This window comes from Ovis canadensis, chromosome 3 (genome assembly GCF_042477335.2).
Source record: "Ovis canadensis isolate MfBH-ARS-UI-01 breed Bighorn chromosome 3, ARS-UI_OviCan_v2, whole genome shotgun sequence".
Classification (NCBI taxonomy): Eukaryota; Metazoa; Chordata; class Mammalia; order Artiodactyla; family Bovidae; genus Ovis; species Ovis canadensis.
The window spans coordinates 139,094,105-139,119,412 of record NC_091247.1 but is presented as its reverse complement, the minus strand read 5'-3'; the positions used below and the strand labels follow the sequence as shown (position 1 = coordinate 139,119,412).

Here is a 25,308-nt window from a genome sequence, read left to right as displayed (position 1 = left end):
TAAAAGCGCCTGACACGTGGTAGGAGTGCAAAGCAAATTTTCATTGAATGAACTACTACCTATGGGGTTTCCCTGGTGGCTTATTGGTAAAAGATCGTTCTTCCCATGCAGGAGACGTGGATTCCATCCCTGGACGGGGAAGATCCCTTGGAGAAGGAAATGTCAACCTACTCCAATATTCTTGCCTGGGAAATTCCATGGATAGAGGAGACTGGCGGGCTACAGTCCACCGGGTCTCAAGGACAACCTGGCAACAAGAGGAAGCGCAGATAGCATTAGACGGTGAAATCCTAAGGGCCTGAGTTTGACTGAATTTAGTTTGCAAAACGAAGGATTAAAAGACTTTTAGTAAAAGACCATGGCAAGTAAGTGATGAATGTTACCTTCTTTTCCTTCTAAACATCCCCAATTAAAACCATCCTTAAGCAGAATGGTGGTTTATTTTGCTTTAACAAAAAGCGATTTACAAAGAAACTCAGAATCTTCCCAGGAAACCAATTGGGGCACGCCAATTCTGGATTCCAGCCCGCCTCCAATCGGTGCCAGAGAGGTGGAACTTGACAACGCCGCACCACCCCTTCCGTTTACCGCACAGGCAGGAAGTCTGCGGATCAGGAGACCCCGCCCCAGGCTGAGACCTGCCCCTTGTCCGCGCGTCGCCCTACGTAAAGCGTGAGGGGTTTCGCGACAGCGCAGGCCCCACCCCTTTGGCCACATGTCGCGCAGGTCTTCCCGTCGGATGCCGCGTCACCTCCTCGCGCTGCTTTACGAACCTAGAGGAGCGCCGCCCCGCCTCCTGTGTCCCTCCTTAATTCCCCGACCCCTCCCAGTTTCGCGTCTCCTAGCCCGACGCGCTCGCTCTAATCACGTGACTGCCTCATCCGGGTCCTTTGCGTTCTCTCTCCCTCTCCCAACATGGCGGCCTCAGGTGAGTGAGCGGCCGAGTGCGGCCAAGGACCAGGCTCCGAAGCGACTCTCCGAGCCTGATCCACTAATTCTTCGGAGTCGGGGGGTGGGTGGCACCTCTTCCCTTCGGATTTTGGGGCTGCGGCAGGCTGGCGGCTGGGCCATGTTAGGTTATTGCCTCGGGATGTTTGGGGGGAGGGGAAGGACCTTCCCCTCCCCCCTCACACCCTTTTCACCCCATCTGCGCGAGGTTGGACTGGGGAGTAATGGTAGACTCTGGCTTGAGTTGGAGTGAGGAGGAGGCGCAGAAAGATCAGCGGGAGATGTAGGCCTTCTCATAGACGTGAAGCACTGTGCCCGCGTGAAAGCGTGGAGGAAGGAAGGAGGCGGTTGGCGCGCGGACGGGTGCACTCTGAACTAGGTCTCCAAGGCGCGAGGCCGTTGCGGACGGGAGTGGGGGCAGGGAATAAAGGGGGGGCAGTTAGAACCCGAGCGCGAGTCGCTGGAGGGGCGGAGGAAGGTGGCGGTGCGCGTGCGCGGTCGGAGAGCCTAGGGTACTGGAGACTGGCGCGCCTGAAAAGCACGCGCGAGAGTCCAGATGGGAAGGTTTTACTCGCCTGTGTTGCTTTCTCTTTAGGTCCTTCCACTTTTTACTCTTCCCCTTCTAGAGTGTGATCCGGCCCCTATGTTCTTCCAAGGGTAAATGTATTAGGTTTGGAGGTTGGCGCTGCTAGAGTTAAGACGGGGGTAGGGAATCCGGTGTGATGCGCCCACGTGTTGGAGGAGAGGAAACAGGGTGGAGACCTAGATTTCTTCTGGACTTTTTCTTACTCAGTCAACACAGTTTTACTTGAGTGTGAACTGTATATTTGTCAGGCATGCTTCTGGATATTGGAGATCCAGTGGTGACCAAGATCAGAGCCCTTGACAGCTTCCGTTTTGGTTGAGTTTTGATAGCCGCAGCAGTAGGGTAGGGCCTTTTTCTTTTAGGGTAACTGCACAAGTGCTAGGAGTTGCTTTTAGAAGAATACTAGTGGCTGGAGTTGACTTCTTGTTTAGAATGAGAGGAAATATCACTTTCATGTAAGTCTGCCTGCACTTCTGATGGACTTAGTAGAGAGTTGTGCCAACATTTTGTTAACAGTGATTTTAGAATGGGGGATATGATCTCTTTTCCCTGGCGTGAGCCTACATTGTACAAAACATTTGTTGAACGACTTATCTCTGAACACTGATTTCTCACCAAGAATTTCTCTTCTCTCTTACATAGAGATGTATGCCTTTGGAAAATATTGAGGAAATTGACGTGCAGTTGAGCATAATACCTTTCACTAGCGTAGCACTTGACAATTGACCTGGCACTTTTCTGTGTGTGGTCTAATTTGATGTTCTGTGAGATAGGCAGATGTTGGTTATCTCCTGTGTGAGGAATATGAAAATTACTCGTTCAAGGTCACTATCTGCAGATGGCAGAGTAAGGTTGCAATCTTTGAAACTTCTCGTTCTTCTCCCATTATCAACTTGGGACTAACAAGGTTGGTTTATCATCATAAGTTTGGGATGCTGCCCAGGAGCTTCATCTGAAGTATTTTGGCCTGAATTTGCCGTCCTGGTGTCTCAGTGTCATAATTAGTGAAAAGCCTGTTTTCCTTTTCTGTATAACTTGTGTGGAATTTTTTTAGAGGTGAAAGACGCGGATAGCATTGTGTAAATAAAGTCCAGACTAGTAAAACAGATGTGCTTAGTGAGGTCTCTTCTTCCACTCTACCCAATTGGAAGCCCTCATCTCCTTTAATACAGTTACATGAATCTTTTAGCTTGTGTAATACATATAAGGGACACTTATGCTGGGGTACAATGGTACATCTGACAGCCCTTGAGAAATTATCAAATTTCTTTCCCCACTTTGGATCTTTTCCCATCGTATTGATTTGGTATATAATGGGTATACACCCATTATATTAATACAGGCCCACTGTGTTAATGGGTCTATAAAATTAATCTATTTTCAACATACTTCTTGATGGCCCCTGAAAAAACATCTTATATTTTCTTTGTGAAGAAACATGATAAAACTTAACAGGCCTTTTACTTTTTTTTTTAATTAGAGGAAAATTGCTTTACAATGTTGTGTTGGTTTCTGCTGTACACAGGTGAAACAGCTATAACTGTACATATATCCACTCCCTTTTACTTTTAAATGAAACCAAAAAATTCTTTGCAATAATACAGTATCCAGTGTGACTAATTACTGAACTTCAAGAACTGGAGGTGTCCCAAAGCTAACTATTGCATCTGTGTCCTTACCTATAGGGGATCAAATGTGTTTGACATGGGTTAGTGGTTTGTGAGACTAGACTGCCTTGGGATTGTTAACAGTGTACCTGTGTGCACACAAGGCCTTTCATTTGCATAACACTTCAGAATGCCATTATATGTGGCATCTTGTTTGATTATTTTTTATGGTAAGATAGTGTCCAATGGTGGTTTTCATAGAGTGCTGACTCCTATAGTTAAAAACGGTTTCACTGGTTGCTATTATATGCAGTTCATGTATTACCTATCTTCATACCCCTTCCTGTACCATATGTTTGTTACTCTGGGAGTAAGATACCCAGATTCAGAAGGTGAAAGTTAAAATGTCTTATGAAAATTTAAGTACAAATACAAAGAGAAGTATCAAGGTAAAACATTGTGTTTCTAAGTAATGCCACTTTTAAAGAATGTATAAGTCACATACCATGTATGTATCACTTGAGATAGAATAACCTACTACATTGCATTCATTGCAGAACATCCTAGAATTTGTTTTCCTGATCATGGAGAAAGGGATTAACTTTGGAGTTTTGGGTGTTCTTGTTTTAACTGGTTGTTTGTAGTTAAATATATGTGTGTACATTTATAAGTGCACTCAACCAAAGTCAGTTTCTTAGATTTGTATCGGATATTGCTGTGGTCCATATGTGATCAAAATTGAGTATGTGTGGAGAGGTAAGGAAAAAACATTGTGGCATTTTCCTCAGATTGTGTCAAGATGAAGTTGGACAAAGAGATCTCATAACAATTAAACATAGGGGTCAAGGCTCAGTGGTTTAAAAAAAAAATCAACCTGCCAGTGCTGGAGATGCAGGTTCAATCCCTGGTTCAGGAAGATCCCTTGGAGAGGGAAATGACAACCCTAGTAATGACACTGTAGTATGCTTGCCTGGAAAATCCCGTGGAGAGAGGAACCTGGCAGGCTACAGCCCATGACGTCGCAAAGAGTTGGATGTGACTTAGCACGAGCAAGATGCTGAAGCTTGTTGATCCTGACTCGGTCTTTATTCTCTGGTCTGCAAAACAGTAGCACGGTAAAGGTCGAGGACTCTTAATGTTATGATACTATGCCACACTGTATGAAACATCTTTTCATGCTGTGCTCTAAACAGCAGTACATAAGTCTAATTCTAGGCAGTCTGGTCTTTGGGCAGGTTGCATTTTTTTATTATCATTGTTATTGGCTGCATTGTGTCTTCGTTGCCCTGAGAGGGCTTTCTCTAGTTGCAGAGCACAGGCTCTAGGTGTGTGGGCTTAAGTAGTTGCAGCTCACTGGCTCTGGAGCGCAGGCTCAGTAGTTGTGACACACAGGCTCAGTTGCTCGGTGGCAGTGTGGGATCTTCCTGACCAGGGGTTGAACCCGTGTCCCCTGCATTGGCAGGCAGATACTAAGAACTAACAGCTTGTCCATAGATTTTATCACTCCAGTATATGTCAGTTGGAGCTTTTATTACGAATACAATGGAATTAGGACAGGAAAACATTCCAAGAAAACTAAAGGAAGCATTTTTGCTTTTGATTAGCCTGATAATCCTGAAGATTTGGTTTATTGTAGTCACTTTTCTGCTAATGTGCTTTGTATAGGGCTAACATTTCCTTTTGTTTGTCTACTTATTTATTGATGTGAAAATACCACTTAGAATGCTGGTTCTCAACCATGGGCAGTTTTGTCTCACCCACCCAGGACACTAAGTCTAGGCTTGGAGATTGCTGGAGAAGGCAATGGCATCCCACTCCAGTACTCTTGCCTGGAAAATCCCATGGATGGAGGAGCCTGGTAGGCTGCAGTCCATGAAGTTTCTAAGAGTCGTACACGACTGAGTGACTTTCACTTTTCACTTTCATGCATTGGAGAGGGAAATGGCAACCCACTCCAGTGTTCTTGCCTGGAGAATCCCAGGGACGGGGGAGCCTGGTGGGCTGCCGTCAATGGGGTCGCACAGAGCCGGACACGACTGAAGTGACTTAGCAGCAGCAGCATGTAATACGTGGTACATTGTCTCCCCGCCTTCCCCCACAAAGGATTACCCAACTTAAAATGTCAGCCAACAGTGCAGAAATTGAGAAAGAGTTAAGCTGATCAGTTGTAGTATTTATTTTTATACCTGTCATAACGAAGCTTAACTAGATGAGTATATAAAGAGCTTCACAAGTATCTAGTATTTAGTCGGTAAATTACAATTGTAATGAGACAAGCAGGCAGTTAGAGGGTTTAATAAAATTTCTTCTTGTCCAAGTGGATTTGGTCTTAAGTAGTTGGGATGTGTTTTATTACGTGGTTGAACTTTCACCAATTCACGAAAAATTTAAAGACATTTAAGAGTTGGATCAGCTCAGTCATTGTGTCAAGGGTTTGATATTGCTGGAGCACTAAAGGATACTTTACTTAGTAAAGAAGAGAACATCAGTGAAGTCCTAAACATGGAACGGACATAGATATTGTTGGAGCAAAAGGTGCATGAAGGATTTAGATAACACTGTTTCTCAATTATTAGAATAAAAGAGTGGAGAGAGCATTTAGGTTTGTTAATTTTACTTTTTTAAAGGCTTGTTCTGTTCAATCTGCTGCTTATATTATGATTGAGCCAGTGCTGCTGCTAGTTTTAAAGAAGCTGGAGGTCTTGAGGAAGAGTTTTAGTTTGTCTGTATATGAAGGCTATCCATCATCCAACAGTGGTTTCTCAGCCAGAAGTTTTTGGAGGGGCCAGTCACAGAATCAGAGGGGAAAGGGATATGTATCATTTGAAAAGACATTCTAAAACAGTGTTTTAATTTTCTTTTTTGGACACACTATTTTGAAATTTCAAATGACGTTAAAGGAGAATGTGAGATTAGTTTGTCAAAAGGTAAAAACTGAGAAAACCTGATTTAGGAAATTGATTTACGCCAAAATCAAACAAAGGGCAGATTGGTTTTCCAGCTTGTGCTGTTTTGGCATTAGATTTGTACTCAGATGGTAAAGCATCTGCCTTCAATGCGGGAGACCCGGGTTCAATCCCTGGGTTGGGAAGATCCCATGGAGAAGGAGATGGCAACCCACTCCGGTACTCTTGCCTGGAAAATTCCACGGACTGAGGAGCCTGGTAGGCTACAGTCCATGGGGACACGGCTGAGTGACTTCACTTTCACTTGTATGTAAAACAAAGGGGAAAAAGCGATACCTCAATCAAATTATTATTCTCACGTTGGGCTTTACCTTATTGTATGGGCTGACCACCAGTTCTATTTTTATTTTCTCAATGACCAGACAGATCATGAAGCCCCATGAAGGTAAAGCTCTCTAGCTAGCATCATACTAGTCCCACTTATTTTTTAGTTAAACAACTAAAATAAGCCTATACATTATCATTCTACCACAAAGGTATGTTTTATGTATTCAAAGTAAAATTTCCCCCGGGCTTTGCATATGAACTCGGAGCAGTATCAGTATTATCAAACTTTGCATAGCTGCTTTCTTCCAAAGCATAGGATAGATCCACAATATAATCTGGTGATCATAAATGAGTTTTGGGACAGGGTTACTATTAAGTTACTTGAGAGAAGCATGAAAACTTCACATTCAAGACCATATTTTCCCTGTATAATTGTAGCCAAGTTTGTCTGTTTTGCACATCAAGACCATAATTCTTGAGGTTCATTTTGTGTCCAGAAGGTTCATAACGTTCATAGCAAACAGGTCTTTAGTTCTTGAAAATTGTATTTTAAAGGACAGGTAAGTACCAGGTGAGAGAATAGCCTTCGTTCAGTTAAGTAAATGGTGCATCAAGTTACAGACTCTTCATCATTTTGGATTGAAAATTGAAAGTTTGTTGAAAATTAGAACATGGAGAAGGAACTCATCATTATAAAAGGCATGAAACTGATCTTTGTTACAACAGAGCTGCTTGTTACGGTTTTTGGGGTTTGTTTGTTTCCCTTAGCCGCGTCACAGCTGCTCTGAAGGGCCAATTCGAGAACTTCAGTTAGTCCTTTCAGTTCTGCGTTAGCTGCTGACTGGTGCCATCTCAGAAGAAGTTCTAAGGACTGGAGAGTTAAAGAGCCATGGTCAGGATTCCTAAAGACTTCATAACCAGGGAAGACATTTAAATTGCTGGTTCTCAGGGCTTTCTTACATTTTTCCTTTAGTATAACATCTCGTTTTCATATGTGGTGTTAAGGTAGGGAAGGAGTGTCAGAATATTAAGAGTAAGGATTTTGTTTCGTTTCTTTGTGTCCTGGGAGCAATGAATGTAGTAACCTTTCTTAAACACAAATAGTTAAAAATCTCAAATGATACAGAAGAGAATGTAGTAGGAAATAAAAGTTTGCCCCTACCTCATTGGCAAGGGCACCCCACTCCAGTACTCTTGCCTGGAAAATCCCATGGATGGAGGAGCCTGGTAGGCTGCAGTCCATGAGGTCGCTAAGAATCGGACACGACTGAGTGACTTCACTTTCACTTCTCACTTTCATGCATTGGAGAAGGAAATGGCAACCCACTCCAGTATTCTTGCCTGGAGAATCTCAGGGTCGGGGGAGTCTGGTGGGCTGCCGTTTACGGGGTCGCACAGAGTTGGGCATGACTGAAGTGACTTAGCATTTTATTTTTCAGTTCTCATTGGGCTTTCTGTCCCAGTACATTGTGCTTTCTCCTTTATATCTGGATGGAATTCTTTCATATAAATGTACCACAATCTAAACCTTTGGTGGGACTTTTTTGTTACTTTCTTATAAGTACATTTAACAATAGTGCCATGTATAATTCTGTAAAGACCCAAGTATTGATGAGTAATCTTTCTCTTGTCTTTTTGAAACAGCGAAAAAGAAGAATAAGAAGGGGAAGACTATCTCCCTAACAGACTTTCTGGCTGAGGATGGAGGGACTGGTGGAGGCAGCACCTATGTCCCCAAACCAGTCAGCTGGGCTGATGAAACAGACGATCTGGAAGGGGATGGTGCGTTTCCTTCTGTTTTCCATCATGCCTGGAGTTTCTGGACAAAATCTATCCCATAATAATGCTTCACACTTGCAGTTTGGAAGAAGCTTACTAATTTTGTAGAACCTGAAATCTTATGTTTATGTATTTGTACATAACAAAATAGGTTAAGGCTGTGAGTTTGAAGTAGGGACTGAAGTGGTGATTCAAGAGGGCTTAATGCCAAGTATGACTATTACAGTAATAGAGTTTTGTCAGGGTACTGTCCTTTTAAGCCTTGTTTTCATTTGGAAAGTAAGGACTAGATGATTTCATTTTAGGTCTAAAATTCTGCAATGTCCTCATAAAATAAGATAGCAGTATAATCTGTAAGCTGTTATACTTAACAGTCAAGGAATAATTTGTTCTAGGAGCTATTAGTATGAAGGCATGGTGTTCCTGGGTAAACAAAAATGGTCTGAGGGAAAGGAATGGGAATAGTAATTATGGTGGGGAAATATCTGAAGAAGTTCCGTGCCTTCACAGAATAGCTGGCAACAGGCAGGAGCTATAAAGTCATTGGGCCTGACACATCTGATCACCCATCATTTTTTTCTAAAACTTTCATTGCAAACTGAAAAATACTTTTTCTTTTGTGACCTATTTTTGTATTAAGAAATTGCATCTGGATGGTACCTTCTGTAAGTGTTGATACCTGAAGTACAAACTCATGGGCAGTACCGTAGGGACAGTATCTCCTAGCTCCACTAGGATCACCATCCTGCTGGGCTACCACCTGTGAGACCTTGGTAGGCAAGTTACAAAACCTTCCCAAAATCTTGGTTTTCTTTTCTGTAAAACACAAGATTCCTACAAAGGTAAGGTGGAATAAAATGGTCTAGCACTTGGCACCTGTGTAGGTCCTCTCATTCTGCAGTGGCACCAAGGGAAGTTTCCTCAGCTGTTCAATGTCTACTTTTCTACCCTAGTTTCAACCACTTGGCATAGTAATGATGATGATGTGTATCGGGCACCTCCAATTGACCGTTCCATCCTGCCCACTGCTCCACGGGCTGCTCGGGAACCCAATATCGACCGGAGCCGTCTTCCCAAATCTCCACCCTACACTGCTTTCCTAGGGAACCTGCCCTATGATGTGACAGAAGACTCCATTAAGGAATTCTTTAGAGGATTAAATGTAAGTGTAAAGGATTTAGGTAATTAACTACATAGGGAGGGTAGCATAGTGATTGTCTCTTGAATTCCTGTGTTGAGGAAAGTTCTGAGGTTATATATGGACTTAGAAAAGAAAATCATATGATTAAGTGGCATTTAGGCCCTCTGGCTGAGAGTGTTCTCATCCAGCAGCAGTCGGACAGTCTTATCAGCAAATTCAATACCTTATCGATACAGGGAGAGTCTGTCAAGAACATATACCATTCTCATTGAGAAATTTAAAGGTAACATACCCAGTTGAATGTTGAAAAGTGGGGAGAAAGTTTCTCTAAACTCAGCTATTTTGTTAATTACATTCAGGCTTATAGCAAAACTACATTTAAATATTTTATATGAATACATTTAACTGAACAGATATGTAGTTTATGTTAACAGAATCTGTTCACATATAATGGAATTCACAGGCTTGCTTAAAAAGCTTAAGGCAAGATGTTTAAAAACACTGATCTGAAAGTTTCCAGAAAGACAAAGTATGAGGTGTGTAAAAGTCCTTTTTCCAAACTTTGATGAGAGGACATCGTTATTCCCTTTTATTTTATTCCTTTTCCTGCTCTACTCATGAGTGGAGTTAAAATAGAATTTGAAAGCAACTAACAAAATCCATATCTCAGAAGGCCAGAATAAAGTATCAAGTCAGTGATGCAAAAGATAACTTGAATATATGCACAATGTTAGAGAAGTGAAGAAATAAATAATAAGGATTAGAAAACAGACGCAGAAGGTGACAGGAAAGTAGTTAGAAGTATGATTCAGTGCTTTATCATCTCAGAATTTGGCAGAGGGTAAGGATGGTGAGAGTTTACAATCCAGTGTTTGATTCAGCCAAGCTATAAATAGGTGAAAACAGTAAATAATGTTTCTCAGATAAGTCAGCTTGTCGTAAAATATACTGCCCAGAAAACCTTTTGGCAAAAACTGAGTCTAATTTCTGAGAGAGAAAAATTGAATATCAATTAATTGTGGGACAGGCAATTCCTCTTAATTGAGAAACAACTGAAAAATAGAAATACAAAATGAGGCAGAAGTCAGGGTTGCAAGGAATATACTGAACTTGTCCAAGTTTTCTAAGGGTTAAATTCATACTATTCAAGTTGAAAAGATTTTAACAAGGTATATAGTGAAGTCTCTCTTGTATCCCTCTGTACCAGTTTTTCTCCTGGAGACATCTAGGTTCTTGTGTATTCTTCAGATAAATCCATTGCATACACAGTGTCAAAAAAGAAGGCAAGTGAACAAGAACATTGAATTTGGGAACTATTTCTTATTTCTTCTTTAGATCAGTGCGGTGCGTTTACCGCGTGAGCCCAGCAATCCTGAGAGGTTAAAAGGTTTTGGTTATGCTGAGTTTGAGGACCTGGATTCCTTGCTCAGTGCCTTGAGCCTCAACGAAGAGGTAAATAAAAAGGGTGGGGTTGAGGGCTGGGAGCTAACAACTCTTTATGTTTAGCAAACTGATTATTTTTTACTCTGGGTCTATAGCTATTTCAAAGATTCCCACAATATCTACAGAGAAAAGCCTGGATTATTTATCAGTATTGCAGTTAACTTTCAACATCTAGCAAGTCGCACTTCCCTTCAGCAAATTCAGCAGGGCCTAGTAATAATTTTGAGAGGGCTCAGAAACATTTCTAAAAGTCATTTGTAGCAGTAATGCTTGCTCCTGGGAACGACAGTGAACATCCAGTCCTGCGTTCCTACTATTGGCTGTAAATGTTTTCCTGTCTAGACACACCAGAGGTTCAGCAGGGGGAAGAAATGCAGCTCTCAATACATGAAGGGGAATGGAGATTAAATGTAATCAGTTATTTAAGGCCATGTATGGACTGTTAGGCTTGCCCAAGCAGGAATATTAAAACAGTTAGTTGCTTATTAGTAATAAAAAGTTTCTAATCCAGGAACTGCTTTTTTACCTCTAGTGACATTAGAAATCAAACTGATTATATCTGAAAAGGAAAAAAAAGGCTCTTTTTTAAATTCCAGAAACCTCTCATTGTTGAGAAGACAGTTTCCAATGACATTTGTGGCATAATTCTGTGGTCCAGATCTGACATTGGACATGATTGAAAGCAGCTCCTCCTAAAATATTTTTCCTATTTCAGGCTTGAGTACCACCATGATAATCTGAAGCAAATGTCAAACAGGAATAAAATTTGTGTGTTTAGTTAAATATTAATATATGAAAAACAAAAGTTGGAAGTTTTTTCTTTTCATGTCATTTTTAGGTTTCATTAGCATTCCTAATTTTTAACTCCTCGGTCTGGATAAGAAAAGGATACCATATAACTGTTATTGTCTGAAGTTTGCTGAATTGACTATAATGTAAACGGATTACACTTAATAAATTGCCTGTGATAGTTAAAAAGTTAAATCTATTCTGTGAGATTTGACTTTATAAAAATAGTAAGATAATTGAACTGACATTTATTTAAGCCCAACTTAAATGTTAATTCTACAAGGTTATTTTATATTCAAGTCTTTATAGAGGATTCTTTAGCCAACAGATTGTAGTGTTGGCTAGATTACAGTGTTTTTCCTTTATCTTCCTTCCCCCAGTGCTTCTGCTATGCCCAGACGTTCAAGGTCACTCATGGGATTTGTGCATAATGGGGCAAAAGGTTGGTTAATATGGTCCTATGCTCTCAGTCTCTAGGTAACAGGAGAATTCGAGTGGACGTTGCTGATCAAGCACAGGATAAAGGTGAGAAAGCTGACTGAATGTGTTCGAGTGTTCTGTTTCATCTGGTCCTAGGATGACAAACCAGAGGTGCTCTTCCCCAGAAATTTTTAGTGGAGGCCTGCCTTAATCTCAGTCAGTAATTGTTGCCTGAGGGTGGTTTTGCTTCACAGGGGACATTCGTATTGGGAGTATTTGGGAGTATTGGGAGGCATTTGGGTTGTCACAAGTGTGGGGAGGGCTGACATCTAAAAGAATCCAGGGGCTGTGCTATAGTGTGTATGATGGCCCCCCACAACAAAGAATTGTCCAACAAAATGTTGGTTGTGTTGAGACTGAGAAACCCTGATTGACTTAGATGAACGTTAAATATATGCTAAATAAATTACATACCTAGCACTCTGGACACCAAAGGAGCCTGATGCACGTATGTTTTAGAGGCTCCTGGCCTATATAGAAAATGAGACAGGTAAGCATTAAACCAGCAGGAATAAATGTGAGGAAGGGAGTCACTTGGTTGAGCTGAAGAGTGCACTTACAGGGCTGGGATGACTTCATGACAATGCTGTGGTATAAGCAGGTTCCATATGTGAGGCAGCAGGGGTTGTCTACGCATGTGAGAGATATTTGGCAACAGTTTTTGTGAGCTAACCTGTGGTTTTTTTATTTGATGTATCTGTAGACAGGGATGATCGTTCTTTTGGCCGAGATAGAAATCGTGATTCTGACAAAACAGATACAGACTGGAGGGCCCGTCCTGCTGCAGACAGCTTTGATGACTACCCGCCTAGAAGGGGTGATGATAGCTTTGGAGACAGTAAGTTCATTTTCATCCAGTTGGTTTCTTCTGTGTTCTGGGGGTGTTTTGTAATTAGACAATAAAAGAAAATTCATTACCTTCAGATAATCCTAAATGTCTACCCATATACTAGGTACTTTTGTGAGCTCAGGATATAGCAGTGAACAAAACATGAAATACTACTCTCTGGACATTATTTTAACAGGGGAGAGAAATAGTATGCAAATAAAATGTGTAATTTAGAGATGACTGAGTAGTGGTTTGTTGATATAATTGAATACTTGATAACGTACATGTGATGACAGGGATAAAATTCAAAACCTGTTTGGTGTGGCCAAGCTTCATGGCTTATGGGATCCTAATCTTCCTGACTAGAAATTGAACCCAGGGTCCCGGCAGTGAAAGTGCTGAGTCCTCACCACTAGACCTCCAGGAAATTTCCAAAACCTGTTATGGTGAGGAAGAAAAGCAAAAATGTGGAGGAATTTTAGAGCAGTATCATGTAGTGTAAACATGTAAGTTTGTAAAGATATGTGCATGGTAATGTAGCCACCTTCATGATTATGGATAGAGGATGGAGGGAATTCTTTCATTACGTTTGTAACATGCTACTTTTAAATTTTAAAACTGAAATAAACATGGCAAAATATTGCCAAAATATCCACTCAACCTAAGTAATAGATTCAAAGTCAGTTATCATTTCTATAGTTTCTTGTATGTTTGGAATATTTTTTAAGTTAAACAATGGAAAGAGCAACTTAAATCCACAAACATTTTGATTCTTGTGAGACACTAGTGAACCCTGTGCCAAGTACAATTGAGGAAGCAGAGATACAGTCCTATTTTAAGAGCGTCCTTGACATAGTTAAGATGTAGAAGGACGAAGTCACGTTTGTATCTGATTTTTAGATGAAGTCTTTATGACTCAACAGAGCCTTGGGACAACTACTTAGGTACTTTTTACTTCAGTATCTATGCAAGAGGTTTTATTATAACGAGGAGAAATGGCTCTTGAAAGGAAAAGCAGACAGTCAACCCAATGGGTCCCAGGAACATGACAGTTTTGTCACCTCAGATATTAAATTTAGAGCAAGCAAGATGGATAACGACAAAGACTAGGCCAGGGCCCCAAAGTTAGCCCTGCCAACATCGTAGAGGTAGGCCCCACGCTGTGCCACAAAGGGTAGAGACCCCTGTCCCAAGCCAGTAGCCCATAAAAGACACCTTGGGAGTGGGGCAAAGTAGTATGCTAAATGTTTTGTATATTTCCAGAATATGCTATCTTATAATAGCATAACTCCTGTGCTTCTTTTCTTCACTGTGGATCCCTGCTCTCTTAGTGCAAGTTTATAATTTATAAAGTTTGTTTATTTAATTTTTTATTTTGCCCATGCCACGAGATATTTGGGATCTTAGTTCCCCATCCAGGGATTGAACATGTGGCCCCCTGCGTTGGAAGCACAGTCTTAGCCACTGGACCGCCAGGGAAGCCCCTTAATTTATAAAATCTAAACTACCTGTGGATGAATGTTCATGTAGACAAAATGATGATCTTTGCAAAATGAAACCATTGTTTAAAATGAAGCTGTCACAAAAATAATATCTTTCTTTGACCTACTTGTGTAAACTCAACATCTTTTAAGTTGGCTGTTTCATTTTTTAATTAATTGGTTCATATTGAGACATTGAGGTGTTTGAATTAACCAGTTGTCATCTGTTGCATGTATTTTTCTCATTTTGATTTGTGGTATATGTAATTTTTTTTCCATGCCAAATTTTTGTTTTCCCCACCGCCACACCACACCCTGTTTGCCCTAACCAGGGATCGAACCCATGCCTCTTGCTGTGAAAGCTTGGGGTCCTAACCACTGGACCACCTGGGAGTTCCCTCCATGCTAAACTTTTAAGTAGTCTTTGATTCTTTGATATCAAGTGTGAAAGATTCCAGCTATATTTTCTTCTAGTGTTTTGTGCTTATATTATTTAATGTTTAAATCATTAATCCTGGAAGTTTATTACAGAATACATAGCAGTCCATATCCCCCCCCACCCCACCACGTATCTGTGGGGATACATTTCAAGACACCACCACCCCCACATGGATGCCTGAAGCCTTGGATATTACTGAACCCTATGTGTTACACTGTGTTGTCCCTATACATACATAGCTATAATGAAGTTTAATTTGTAAATTAAGTATACTGGAGATTAACAATAATGATTACTAATAAAATAGAACAATTGTAACAGTATACTGTAATAAAAGTTAAATGAATGTGTTGTCTCTCTCAGAGTATATCTTACTGTACTATATTGTGTGGGTACGCTGGACCAAAGGGATGATTTGTATCCTGGACAGGTTGGAGGGAGAGAGCATAGGATTTCATCCATGCTATTCAGAACAGCACAAACTGTTGTTACATTTTAAAACTTGGAAGAATTGTGTATTTCTGGAAATTTCCAGTAAAAATTTTTGGCTGTAGTTGACCACAGGTAACTGAAACTTCAAAAAGCTAAACCACCAATAAGGCAGAACCGCTGTATATTTATCTCCCCCTAACTTCCTCCTGAATTGTTACACACACACACACACACACACACACACACACACCAGGAACATTGATTGAATCACTAGGGAACTTTTTAAAAATAACTACTGAGAAAACTTAATTCAATACAAATTATTCTGCCTTGGATATAGTATTTTTGTTGTTATTAAAAACAGACACCTCAGTGAATATGAACTCGAAACCAAACTGACCTTTTGGGCTGTTTTTATTAGTATCGTCAAAGAAAAAGGAATGACATTACCTGTCTCTCTTCTCCTCTAGAGTATCGAGATCGTTACGATTCAGACCGATATCGTGACGGGTATCGGGACAGTTACCGTGATGGCCCACGCCGGGACATGGATCGATACGGGGGCCGAGATCGCTATGATGACCGAGGTGGCAGAGACTATGACAGAGGTCATTATAAAACAAATTATTTTAGGAGCTTCCTTCTTCCCTCCAGTGTGATGATTACAATTTGGGATCTGTTCACAGGCTACGATTCCAGGATAGGCAGTGGCAGAAGAGCGTTCGGTAGCGGGTACCGTAGGGATGACGACTACAGAGGAGGCGGGGACCGCTATGAAGACAGATACGACAGACGAGATGACCGGTCCTGGAGTTCGAGAGATGATTACTCTCGGGATGATTATAGGCGGGATGACAGAGGTAATCATCTTGTCTGCTTGCTTGATGGAGCATTACAACTAGAGTAGTAACTGGTTGAAAATTTCCAGTTATGGGCACAAATAGAAGCTGCACATAGTTAAAGAGAAAAATGCATCAGAACAGGATAGAAAGAGCATTAGATTAAAATGAACATGATGAACATAAAGCCTAGTTCTAATGTGTCTTAGGATATAGATTAAAATTTAATTGAATAGACAAAAAAGGAAAAAACCATTTGCCAGACTCTTACAGTAAGGTCTCACTTAAAATAGGCTGTTTTAGCCCCACTTTTCAAGTGAGGAAATGAAACTCAGTCACGGTCTCATAGCCAGTAATTGGTAGGCGGTATGGGTCAACACCAAAATCTGATTATATTCTTTGCAGCCAAAGAAGGAGAAGCTCTATACAGTCAGCAAAAACAAGACCAGGAGCTGACTGTGGCTCAGATCATGAACTCCTTATTGGCAAATTCAGACTTAAATTGAAGAAAGTAGGGAAAACCATTAGACCATTCAGATACAACCTAAATCAAATCCCTTATGATTATACAGTAGAAGTGAGAAATAGATTTAAGGGACTAGACATGATAGACAGAGTGCCTGATGAACTATGGACAGAGGTTCGTGATATTGTACAGGAGACAGTGATCAAGACCATCCCCATGGAAAAGAAATGCAAAAAAGCAAAATGGCTGTCTGGGGAGGCCTTACAAATCGCTGTGAAGAAGGAGAAAAGGAAAGATATAAGCATCTGAATGCAGAGTTCCAAAGGATATCAAGAAGAGATAAGAAAGCCTTCCTCAGTGATCAGTTCAAAGAAATAGAGGGAAACAACAGAATGGGAAAGACTAGAGATCGCTTCAAGAAAATTAGAGATACCAAGGGAACATTTCATGCAAAGGTGGGCTCGATAAAGGACAGAAATGGTATGGACCTAACAGAAGCAGAAGATATTAAGAAGAGGTGACAAGCATACACAGAAAAACTGTACAAAAAAGATCTTCATGACCCAGATAATCATGATGGTGTGATCACTCACCTAGAGCCAGACATCCTGGAATGTGAAGTCAAGTGGGCCTTAGAAAGCATCACTATGAACAAAGCTAGTGGAGGTGATGGAATTCCAGTTGAGCTGTTTCAAATCCTGAAAGATGATGCTTGAAAGTGCTGAATCAATATGTCAGCAAATTTAGAAAACTCAGCAGTGGTCACAGGACTGGAAAAGGTCAGTTTTCATTCCAATCCCTAAGAAAGGCAGTGCCAAAGAATGTTCAAACTACCACACAATTGCATTCATCCCACATGCTAGTAAAGTAACGTTCAAATTCTCCAAGCCAGGCTTCAGCAATACGTGAACCGTGAACTTTCAGATGTTCAAGCTGGTTTTAGAAAAGGCAGAGGAACCAGAGATCAAATTGCCAACGTCCACTGGATCATGGAAAAAGCAAGAGAGTTCCAGAAAAACATCTACTTCTGCTTTATTGACTATGCCAAAGCCTTTGACTGTGTGGATCACAATAAACTGGAAAATTCTGAAAGAGATGGGAATACCATACCACCTGACCTGCCTCTTGAGAAACCTATATGCAGGTCAGGAAGCAACAGTTAGAACTGGACATGGAACAACAGACTGGTTCCAAATAGGAAAAGGAGTACGTCAAGGCTGTATATTGTCACCCTGCTTACTTAACTTCTACGCAGAGTACATCATGAGAAACGCTGGGCTGGAAGAAGCACAAGCTGGAATCAAGATTGCCGGGAGAAATATCAGTAACCTCAGATATGCAGATGACACCACCCTTATTGCAGAAAGTGAAGAGGAACTTAAAAAGCCTCTTGATGAAAGGGAAAGAAGAGAGTGAAAAAGTTGGCTTAAAGCTCAGCGTTCAGAAAACTAAGATCATGGCATCTCGTCTCATCGCTTCCTGGGAAATAGATGGGAAGATGGTGGAAAAAGTGACTGACTTTATTTTTGGGGGGCTCCAAAATCACTGCAGATGATGATTGCAGCCATGAAATTAAAAGACACTCCTTGGAAGAAAAGTTATGACCAACCTAGATAGCATATTGAAAAGCAGAGACATTACTTTGCCAACAAAGGTCCATCTAGTCGAGGCCATGGTTTTTCCAGTGGTCATGTATGGATGTGAGAGTTGGACTATGAAGAAAGCTGAGCGCCGAAGAATTGATGCTCTTGAACTGTGGTGTTGGAGAAGACTCTTGAGAGTCCCTTGGACTGCAAGGAGATCCAGCCAGTCCATCCTAAAGGAGATCAGTCCTGGGTGTTCATTGGAAGGACTGATGCTAAAGCTGAAACTCCAGTACTTTGGCCACCTCATGCGAAGAGTTGACTCATTGGAAAAGACTGATACTGGGAGGGATGAGGGGCAGGAGGAGAAGGGGACGACAGAGGATGAGATGGCTGAATGGCATCACCAACTCGATGGACATGAGTTTGAGTGAACTCCAGGAGTTGGTGATGGACAGGGAGGCCTGGCATGCTGTGATTCATGGGGTCACAAAGAGTCGGACATGACTGAGCGACTGAACTGAACTGAATGGGTTAAAAACCAAGTGTTGCTTATTTCAATGCCATTATACCAAATGGTTGCTATTCATTCATTAATGGTAAGATGTCAGTGTACCTATTGTAAAATTAATGCCCCTAACGTTATGATCACTTCATAAAACATGCGTTGTATTATAACTCTACCTCTCAAAAAATATTGTAAATGGCCACCATTTATTGTTCTGACTTCAGCAATGTCATTTTTAGAAATAATATATCTGGGAGCTTCCTAGTTGGCCTGGTGGTTGGGATTCTGGGCTTTCATTGTCCTGGCTTGGATTCAGTCCCCAACCTCAGTTGGGGAACTGAGATTCCGAATGTGACACAGCCAAAATTAAAATTTAAGTAAGGTATCTGGTCCAGAATTCTTCTCTGTAATTCGATTTAGACAGCACACCTAGAGTTAATGATTAAGTATTCAGTGTGGTAGACTATACAAGTATTGTCTCCACTTTGAAAAGTAGAGGCTCAGATGCAGTCTTCGTCGGCTACTGACCTTTGCCTTTCATGCCTTTTCCTCCCCCAATAGTTGATTTCCACCTCCACCACCCCCGACTCCTAAGATCTGCCCCCTTTCCTCCAGGGTCACTGCCATTGTCTGTTCAGACGTCGTTGCTGTGCCCATGTTACTTACATTTCCCTCTGTTTTCACATTGGCTTGGATTGTCTATGGAACCATGTCTAATTAGGTTATTCTTCTTCTAAAACCCTTCTTTTGTCTCTTCATGGCCTAAAACATACCCCTTTGTACCTCTGACATAGACAAGGGCCTTCACTGCTCTGCCTCTTCATGTTCCTGGCGTTGATATGGTATCTGAAGTATAAGTGTTCAGATTATTTGTTGAGTAGGTAATGCAGTTATCAAAGGAGGAAGAAGGGGACACTGTGTACCACAGTGGGACGAGTGGTGGAGTTGCTTCAATAATGTGGATTTCATTTTCTGGTCCACCCTATATTAGGCATGTGACTTCAGTGAGTTCTTGTTTCTGACTCCAGTTGTATCCTGTCCACATTGGTTGTGGCCCCTTGACAGTTATACAGATGAAAAATGTTACCGTAAAAGTTAACGGAAACTACTAATGTAAAACCTATAGCTTTTGTATGTTTGAAATGTTTAGGATAAACAGTGATTTTTGAGAAATACAATCTCCTTGAAATATTCTGAAATCCTGACAACTTGGATCCAGGAAGAAATTAGACCCCTTTAGAAAAGTTGACATTGTGGTGTTCACTGTTGCATGCTTTGCCCTGTGAATCCCTATCAAATTTATATATTATACACAGAGATAAAGAATATAAGAGCTGGAGTCTTCCCCAGCATAGTGTTACAAGTTCTTCTTAACCTACCTACTAAAATGATTCATCTTCCAGACCACATATTTTAACAAGATACTTTCATCCAATGTCTTATCGTAATTAAAAATCCCCCCAGATAATAGTAATCATGGTAAATGATCAGTTTAATGATCTGCCTCCTTTGTTGGATTGGCTAGGCCACTGTTTAATCTGAATACTAAAGAGCATTTCATAAGAGATACATCTGGCAATCTGACTTTTAGCCATCAGCTTTTTTAGCCATCAGCTTCTGGTGATTTCTAAAAACTATTACTTTTTTTTCTTTTTTTTTTAACTTAGGTCCCCCCCAAAGACCCAAACTGAACCTAAAGCCTCGGAGTACTCCTAAGGAAGATGATTCCTCCGCTAGCACCTCCCAGTCCAGTCGCGCAGCCTCTATCTTTGGAGGGGCAAAGCCTGTTGACACAGCTGCTAGAGAACGAGAAGTAGAAGAGCGGCTACAGAAGGAACAGGAGAAACTGCAGCGTCAGCTGGATGAGCCAAAACTAGAGCGACGGCCTCGGGAGAGGTGAGAGATCTGCAGGGACAGATTTCCCATCCGCGAAGCCCACGATTCTTAACGGGGCATTGTGTCTCTAGGACTCTTGGGAAATTTGTGTGAGTGTTACTGGTTGTCAGTTACTAGCATTTAGTGCTCATGAGCCAAAGCTGCCAAGTAGCAGTGAGTGAGACAGTTTCTTTAGTCAGGGAAGAGTTGTGACCTGTCCCTCATGATTTTCAACAGGCTTCCTGGGCCCTCACAAGCATCTGCAAATTTTGGCTGACCTTTAAGAAAAAAATTTGCCAAACCCTGCCTTAGTGTATAGAGTAAAATCCAACCAAAGTGAGGTGAATGGATTTACCTCTTCGAGTTATTGGAGATGGAATAGAAAGAATGTTTTCACTAGTACTAAGTATAGGCTGTAAATTATTTTCCAGTTATAATAATCCAATAAAACTAGGCCTGGTTTTTTGATTGATTGGCAGAATTGTGTTGTCAGTAACAGAGTACAGAGTTACAGATTCTGTAGGAGAATGTTCTTAACCCCAGCCAACACTTGGTGAAGTACAGGTTTCCCCAATGTCCAGAAGTAGAGCATTCCTACAAAACTTTATAAGCCAAAATGGTGTAAATCAAAGAAACAATTATTTTAAGACACATTTTGCTAACAGATAAAAAGCTTGCTGCAAAATCAACACTGAAAGCTGTTTTCACTTTTCATCTTTTTTGTAAAAGCAGAATCCTCTTAGGATTTCTTTCCGGTAGCAGCAGCATATATGGGTCTTTTTGTAAAAGTAAAGTGGCATAAAGGTAACTTTGAAGCAAGTGATACTTATATTTGGAACCCAAGTGTGTTAAATGTCTGCCACTTTCAAATGGTTTGAGCAAGAGAGACAGGTTATACCCCCACAGATAAAGCCAACGCGATAAAACTTAAAAAGTGATAGTTCTTGAGGGGTCAGCATGGGTCCAAGGTAGCCATCACTGAGCTGGACCTGATGTATTTTGTTAAATCTCTTTTATCCAGACACCCGAGCTGGCGAAGTGAAGAAACTCAGGAACGGGAACGATCAAGGACAGGAAGTGAGTCATCACAGACTGGGACCTCAGCCACATCTGGCAGAAGTAAGTCAGACCAGGGTGGGTATCTCATTATTGCCCTTTTCCATAACCTAACGGATCTATAGCCAAATTATGCATAGACTTTGGAATATGAAATTTAGTCATGGACTCTCTATTTGGGTTATCATGGATTGGTCTGACTTTAATATCTGCTCTGAAAAAACCTGGGTAATGGGCACCAGAAGAGACCTAGTTATCAGTTTAATAACCTCCCACTGAAGAGTACCGTTGGCTGTTGGCTTGTGTCCTCCTCTTGGGTTCCTGCGTCACTTTGCTGCTGTTGTTGTGCTGGGCCTTCACTGCTGCAGGTGGGCTTTCTGCAGCTGTAGAGAGCGGGGGCTGCTCTCCAGTCAGGATGCATAAAGACTTCTCGTGGTGGAGCCCACGCTTAGACGATGGGCTCTGGTAGTTGCAGCACACAGGCTCCATAGTTGTGGCGCGCGGGATTAGTTTCTCCACAGAATGTGAAATATTCCAAGACCAGAAATCAAATCCGTGTCCCCTGCAATAACAGACCTCCTTATCCAGTGTGCTGCGAGTGAGGTCCAGACTCTTGGATCACTTTCTGTTGCGAGTGTTTCTACATGTGTATCAAATACCAACATTTTAACACTGGGAACAATAAAGTTTATAATCTTAGAAAAAACAATACTATTTTATCTGCTGGGAGCCAAAGTCAGCTCTGTATTTAAGAATAATGATGGAAAGCAGTATACTTGGATGTGGACCATTTTCCACTCTTGAGATTCTAATAGATTGTTATCAATAAGCCCTTTTTTTTTTTTTCTGATGCTTTGACCTTCCCATTTTGACCTCACAGATGCACGAAGAAGAGAGAGTGAGAAGTCTCTAGAAAATGAAACCCCCAATAAAGAAGAAGACTGTCAGTCTCCAACTTCTAAGCCTCCCAAACCTGAACAGCCTCTAAAGGTAATGCCAGCCCCTCCACCAAAGGAGAATGCTTGGGTGAAGCGAAGTTCTAACCCTCCTGCTCGATCTCAGAGCTCAGACACAGAGCAGCAGTCCCCTACAAGGTGAGTCAGCTTGGAAACATAGCAGTTGGTTGGCTATAGACTCTTCAGTGCTGTTTTCTCACGGTGGAAGGTGCCCTCTGGGGCGCTGGCCTGATGGCATCTGCTAAGCTCTGCCATCTTGGCTTTCATAGTCCAGATTCTGTGGTGTGCCGGCGGTTCAGTTTTCTGGAGCTTTGCCAGCTGGTTGGCACCACTTTGGTGACTCAGTCTGCACACACTATAAATCGGAACCTGCAAGTGCCACATTTTGGCAGTATGGCCTTGGGGGTCACGCACTTCCCTTAGTCTTAGAGTTCTCATTTGTAAAGTAGAGGGATAAGATTAACCTAACATGACTGTGACGATTCTGAGGATGTGACACTTGGTCAGGTTCACATGATTGCTCTGATTGTTGTCTTTTCCCATATTTTAATGTTTAAAAGCATTAAGCATGTGTTTTTGGTTTTCTGTAAGACTTACTGCACTTGACATAGACATTTCTGTTCCTTTCCTAAGATAAGTTGATGAATGTGATTATATGTCTTCTTTCTAGTGGTGGAGGGAAAGTAGTTCCAGCTCAACCATCTGAGGAAGGATCAGCAAGGAAAGGTAAGGCCAAGAGCGAAGTAGGTCATTTGCCAAGATAGAGACCTAAATTTAAAAAAAAGATTCTGTAGAGGAATTGAAAAATACTGAACTTCATTGTATTTTGCACCGTTTTTGTCGTTAAAAGTTGATTGTCTGCCTTTTCTTGCCAGTAGAGGGCAGGAGTGGCTTGTTTGGAGAAAACATTGAGCCCTGCCCTTTCCTGGTAGTACATTTCTTAGAAAAGGGAAAGAAAAGTGGGTGGGGAGGAAACTGACATGCTTGGTCCAGATTAGCAATGTTGCCATCTGCAAGGCCAGGGTCATTACACGGCGTCATAGTCCTTATTTCCACTTTGCTTTTCATGATGGCGTTAACCGCACGGCAGAATTTTTTAGTGGATCTTATTTAGGGTGTGTGACTGATACATAGGATGCGGAAGAAGAGCCTAGGAAGGAAGTCTGGATCGGGGGTAGTTTTCATTTCCCTCAGTACTTTTGGGCACACTTTTCTTCAGCTTAAGGGAAACCTGAGAGAGTGGGAGTGTTTATTTTACTTGACTTCCATTTATTTTTGTGTCCCTCAAACAGATGAAAATAAAGTAGATGGGGTGAGTGCCCCAAAAGGCCAAAGTGGGAACTCCAGCCGTGGTCCGGGAGACGGAGGGAACAAAGACCACTGGAAGGAGGCAGACAGGTATGCATGTCCTTCTTTCTAGTCTCTGCCCTGTGCTTGATAGCTGCCACTTTGTAATTATGTTCTTCAAGCTTTGCCAGTTCCCACTGTGAACCTGTTAAAGTCATCCAATATAGTTAGTTACAGTTCTGAGAATCTAGAAATTACAAAAGGTCCAGATAGCCAAAATTGTTGACCTGGTGTGCCTATTCAGTATCTGAAAACTGCTTATTGGTGTTGGGAGAGTCCTCTCCTAAAGGTATTTCTGCCTTTGCAGGAAAGATGGCAAAAAGGATCACGACTCCAGATCTGCACCTGAGCCAAAGAAAGCTGAAGAAAATCCAGCCTCGGTGAGTGTCAAAGACTTCCTCAACTTCCTGTGGCCCACTTTTACCATTGAAATTCTGTACATGCTGCAGACGGAGTGGTTGAAAGTGGGCGTTGCTGCTTGTTTGAAATAGTGAAAGAAGCTTAGGCTAGCTTTTCCTTAATTCTGCCTTTCACTACTCTGATCCCGTCTTCGAGATAAAAGGTGGTGTATGCCTTCCATAAGAATACACCTGCCTCCAGTCAACTCTCCCCAGCTACAGCTCCATCAGAGAAGCCCGATAAGCAAACGAGTGGGTGTGGTCTGGACATCCACCTCCCAACTGCCGCAGTATCCTGGCCCGTGGTTTTTGCTGTGAGAATTCAAGGCCTTATCTATCTTGTCTGTTACAGAAGTTCAGTTCTGCAAGCAAATACGCTGCTCTTGCCATTGACGGTGAAGATGGAAATGAGGGCGATCACACCGAATAGACCTCTGCATTCTGTGCTTTCTCCTAGTCTCTCTCCAACCTGGAACATTCGAGAGCAAATCAGACCTCTATCCAGACAAGACAAAATAAAACTCACCATCTCCTGGAGACCTTTCTTAACTTTTTTTTAAAAAAACACAAAATGAAATTAAATTCTCTTGCATGCTGCTGCAGCCTTTAAAGTATTGAACTAACAGGAGAATCACCAGTGTAGCCAGAGAAAGAGGCGCACAGCTAATGGGAAAGTTGTGGTGTGTGTTTATGACACGTGCAGTTGCCTGTGTGATTAGTGCCTAGGGGCCTCCGTTTAGCAGAATGCAGTGACGGTGATGCCGTGTCTGGAATCTAGTTGGGCAGTAGACAGGTATAAGGAAGAGTGAGGTTCCTGCCTTTACTTCTTATCCTGTTGTGGCATACATGAACTCTCAAATATTACCTGAATAAATTCTCCATCCTCGGCAAGGTAGGTTTAGTCTCTGATGTTTTAGTCTCCAGAGGCTGCCAGCCCCTCCTCTCATTTAGTTCTGAGTTACTGGGGCCAGCCTACGGGGAGTTCCTTCATTTGTACCCCCCAGGGGGGTAGGTGGAAGTGAGTCTGCAGGCCACTGAAGAATAGGACTGTTTGGTGACCAAAATAAATGGGGAAATTGTGGTTTGAAAAGAA

General features: G+C 41.7%; 1 protein-coding gene across 2 annotated transcripts; it reads left to right on the top strand.

Annotated features, from left to right (window-relative positions):
* Positions 1–613: 613 nt before the first annotated feature.
* Positions 614–25,308, top strand: EIF4B (eukaryotic translation initiation factor 4B). 2 transcript variants are annotated; one of them, XM_069580733.1, is made up of 15 exons: positions 614–928; positions 8,019–8,156; positions 9,107–9,315; positions 10,630–10,746; positions 11,997–12,051; positions 12,710–12,844; positions 15,658–15,795; positions 15,874–16,047; positions 20,251–20,479; positions 21,480–21,592; positions 22,395–22,608; positions 23,141–23,196; positions 23,763–23,868; positions 24,125–24,197; positions 24,568–25,308. In XM_069580733.1, the coding sequence occupies exons 1-15, from the start codon at positions 916–918 to the stop codon at positions 24,643–24,645; spliced, it is 1,848 nt and encodes a 615-aa protein (XP_069436834.1). In that variant the 5' UTR covers positions 614–915; the 3' UTR covers positions 24,646–25,308. The 2 variants fall into 2 exon arrangements, with proteins under 2 accessions (XP_069436834.1, XP_069436835.1); XM_069580734.1 differs by having other exon boundaries at positions 624–928; positions 21,480–21,577.

Coding starts and splice junctions, on each gene's coding strand:
- EIF4B (XM_069580733.1), top strand. Junction 8,157..9,106: donor AGACGATCTGGAAGGGGATG/GTGCGTTTCCTT, acceptor TTTCTACCCTAG/TTTCAACCACTTGGCATAGT. Junction 22,609..23,140: donor GAGCAGCAGTCCCCTACAAG/GTGAGTCAGCTT, acceptor TCTTCTTTCTAG/TGGTGGAGGGAAAGTAGTTC.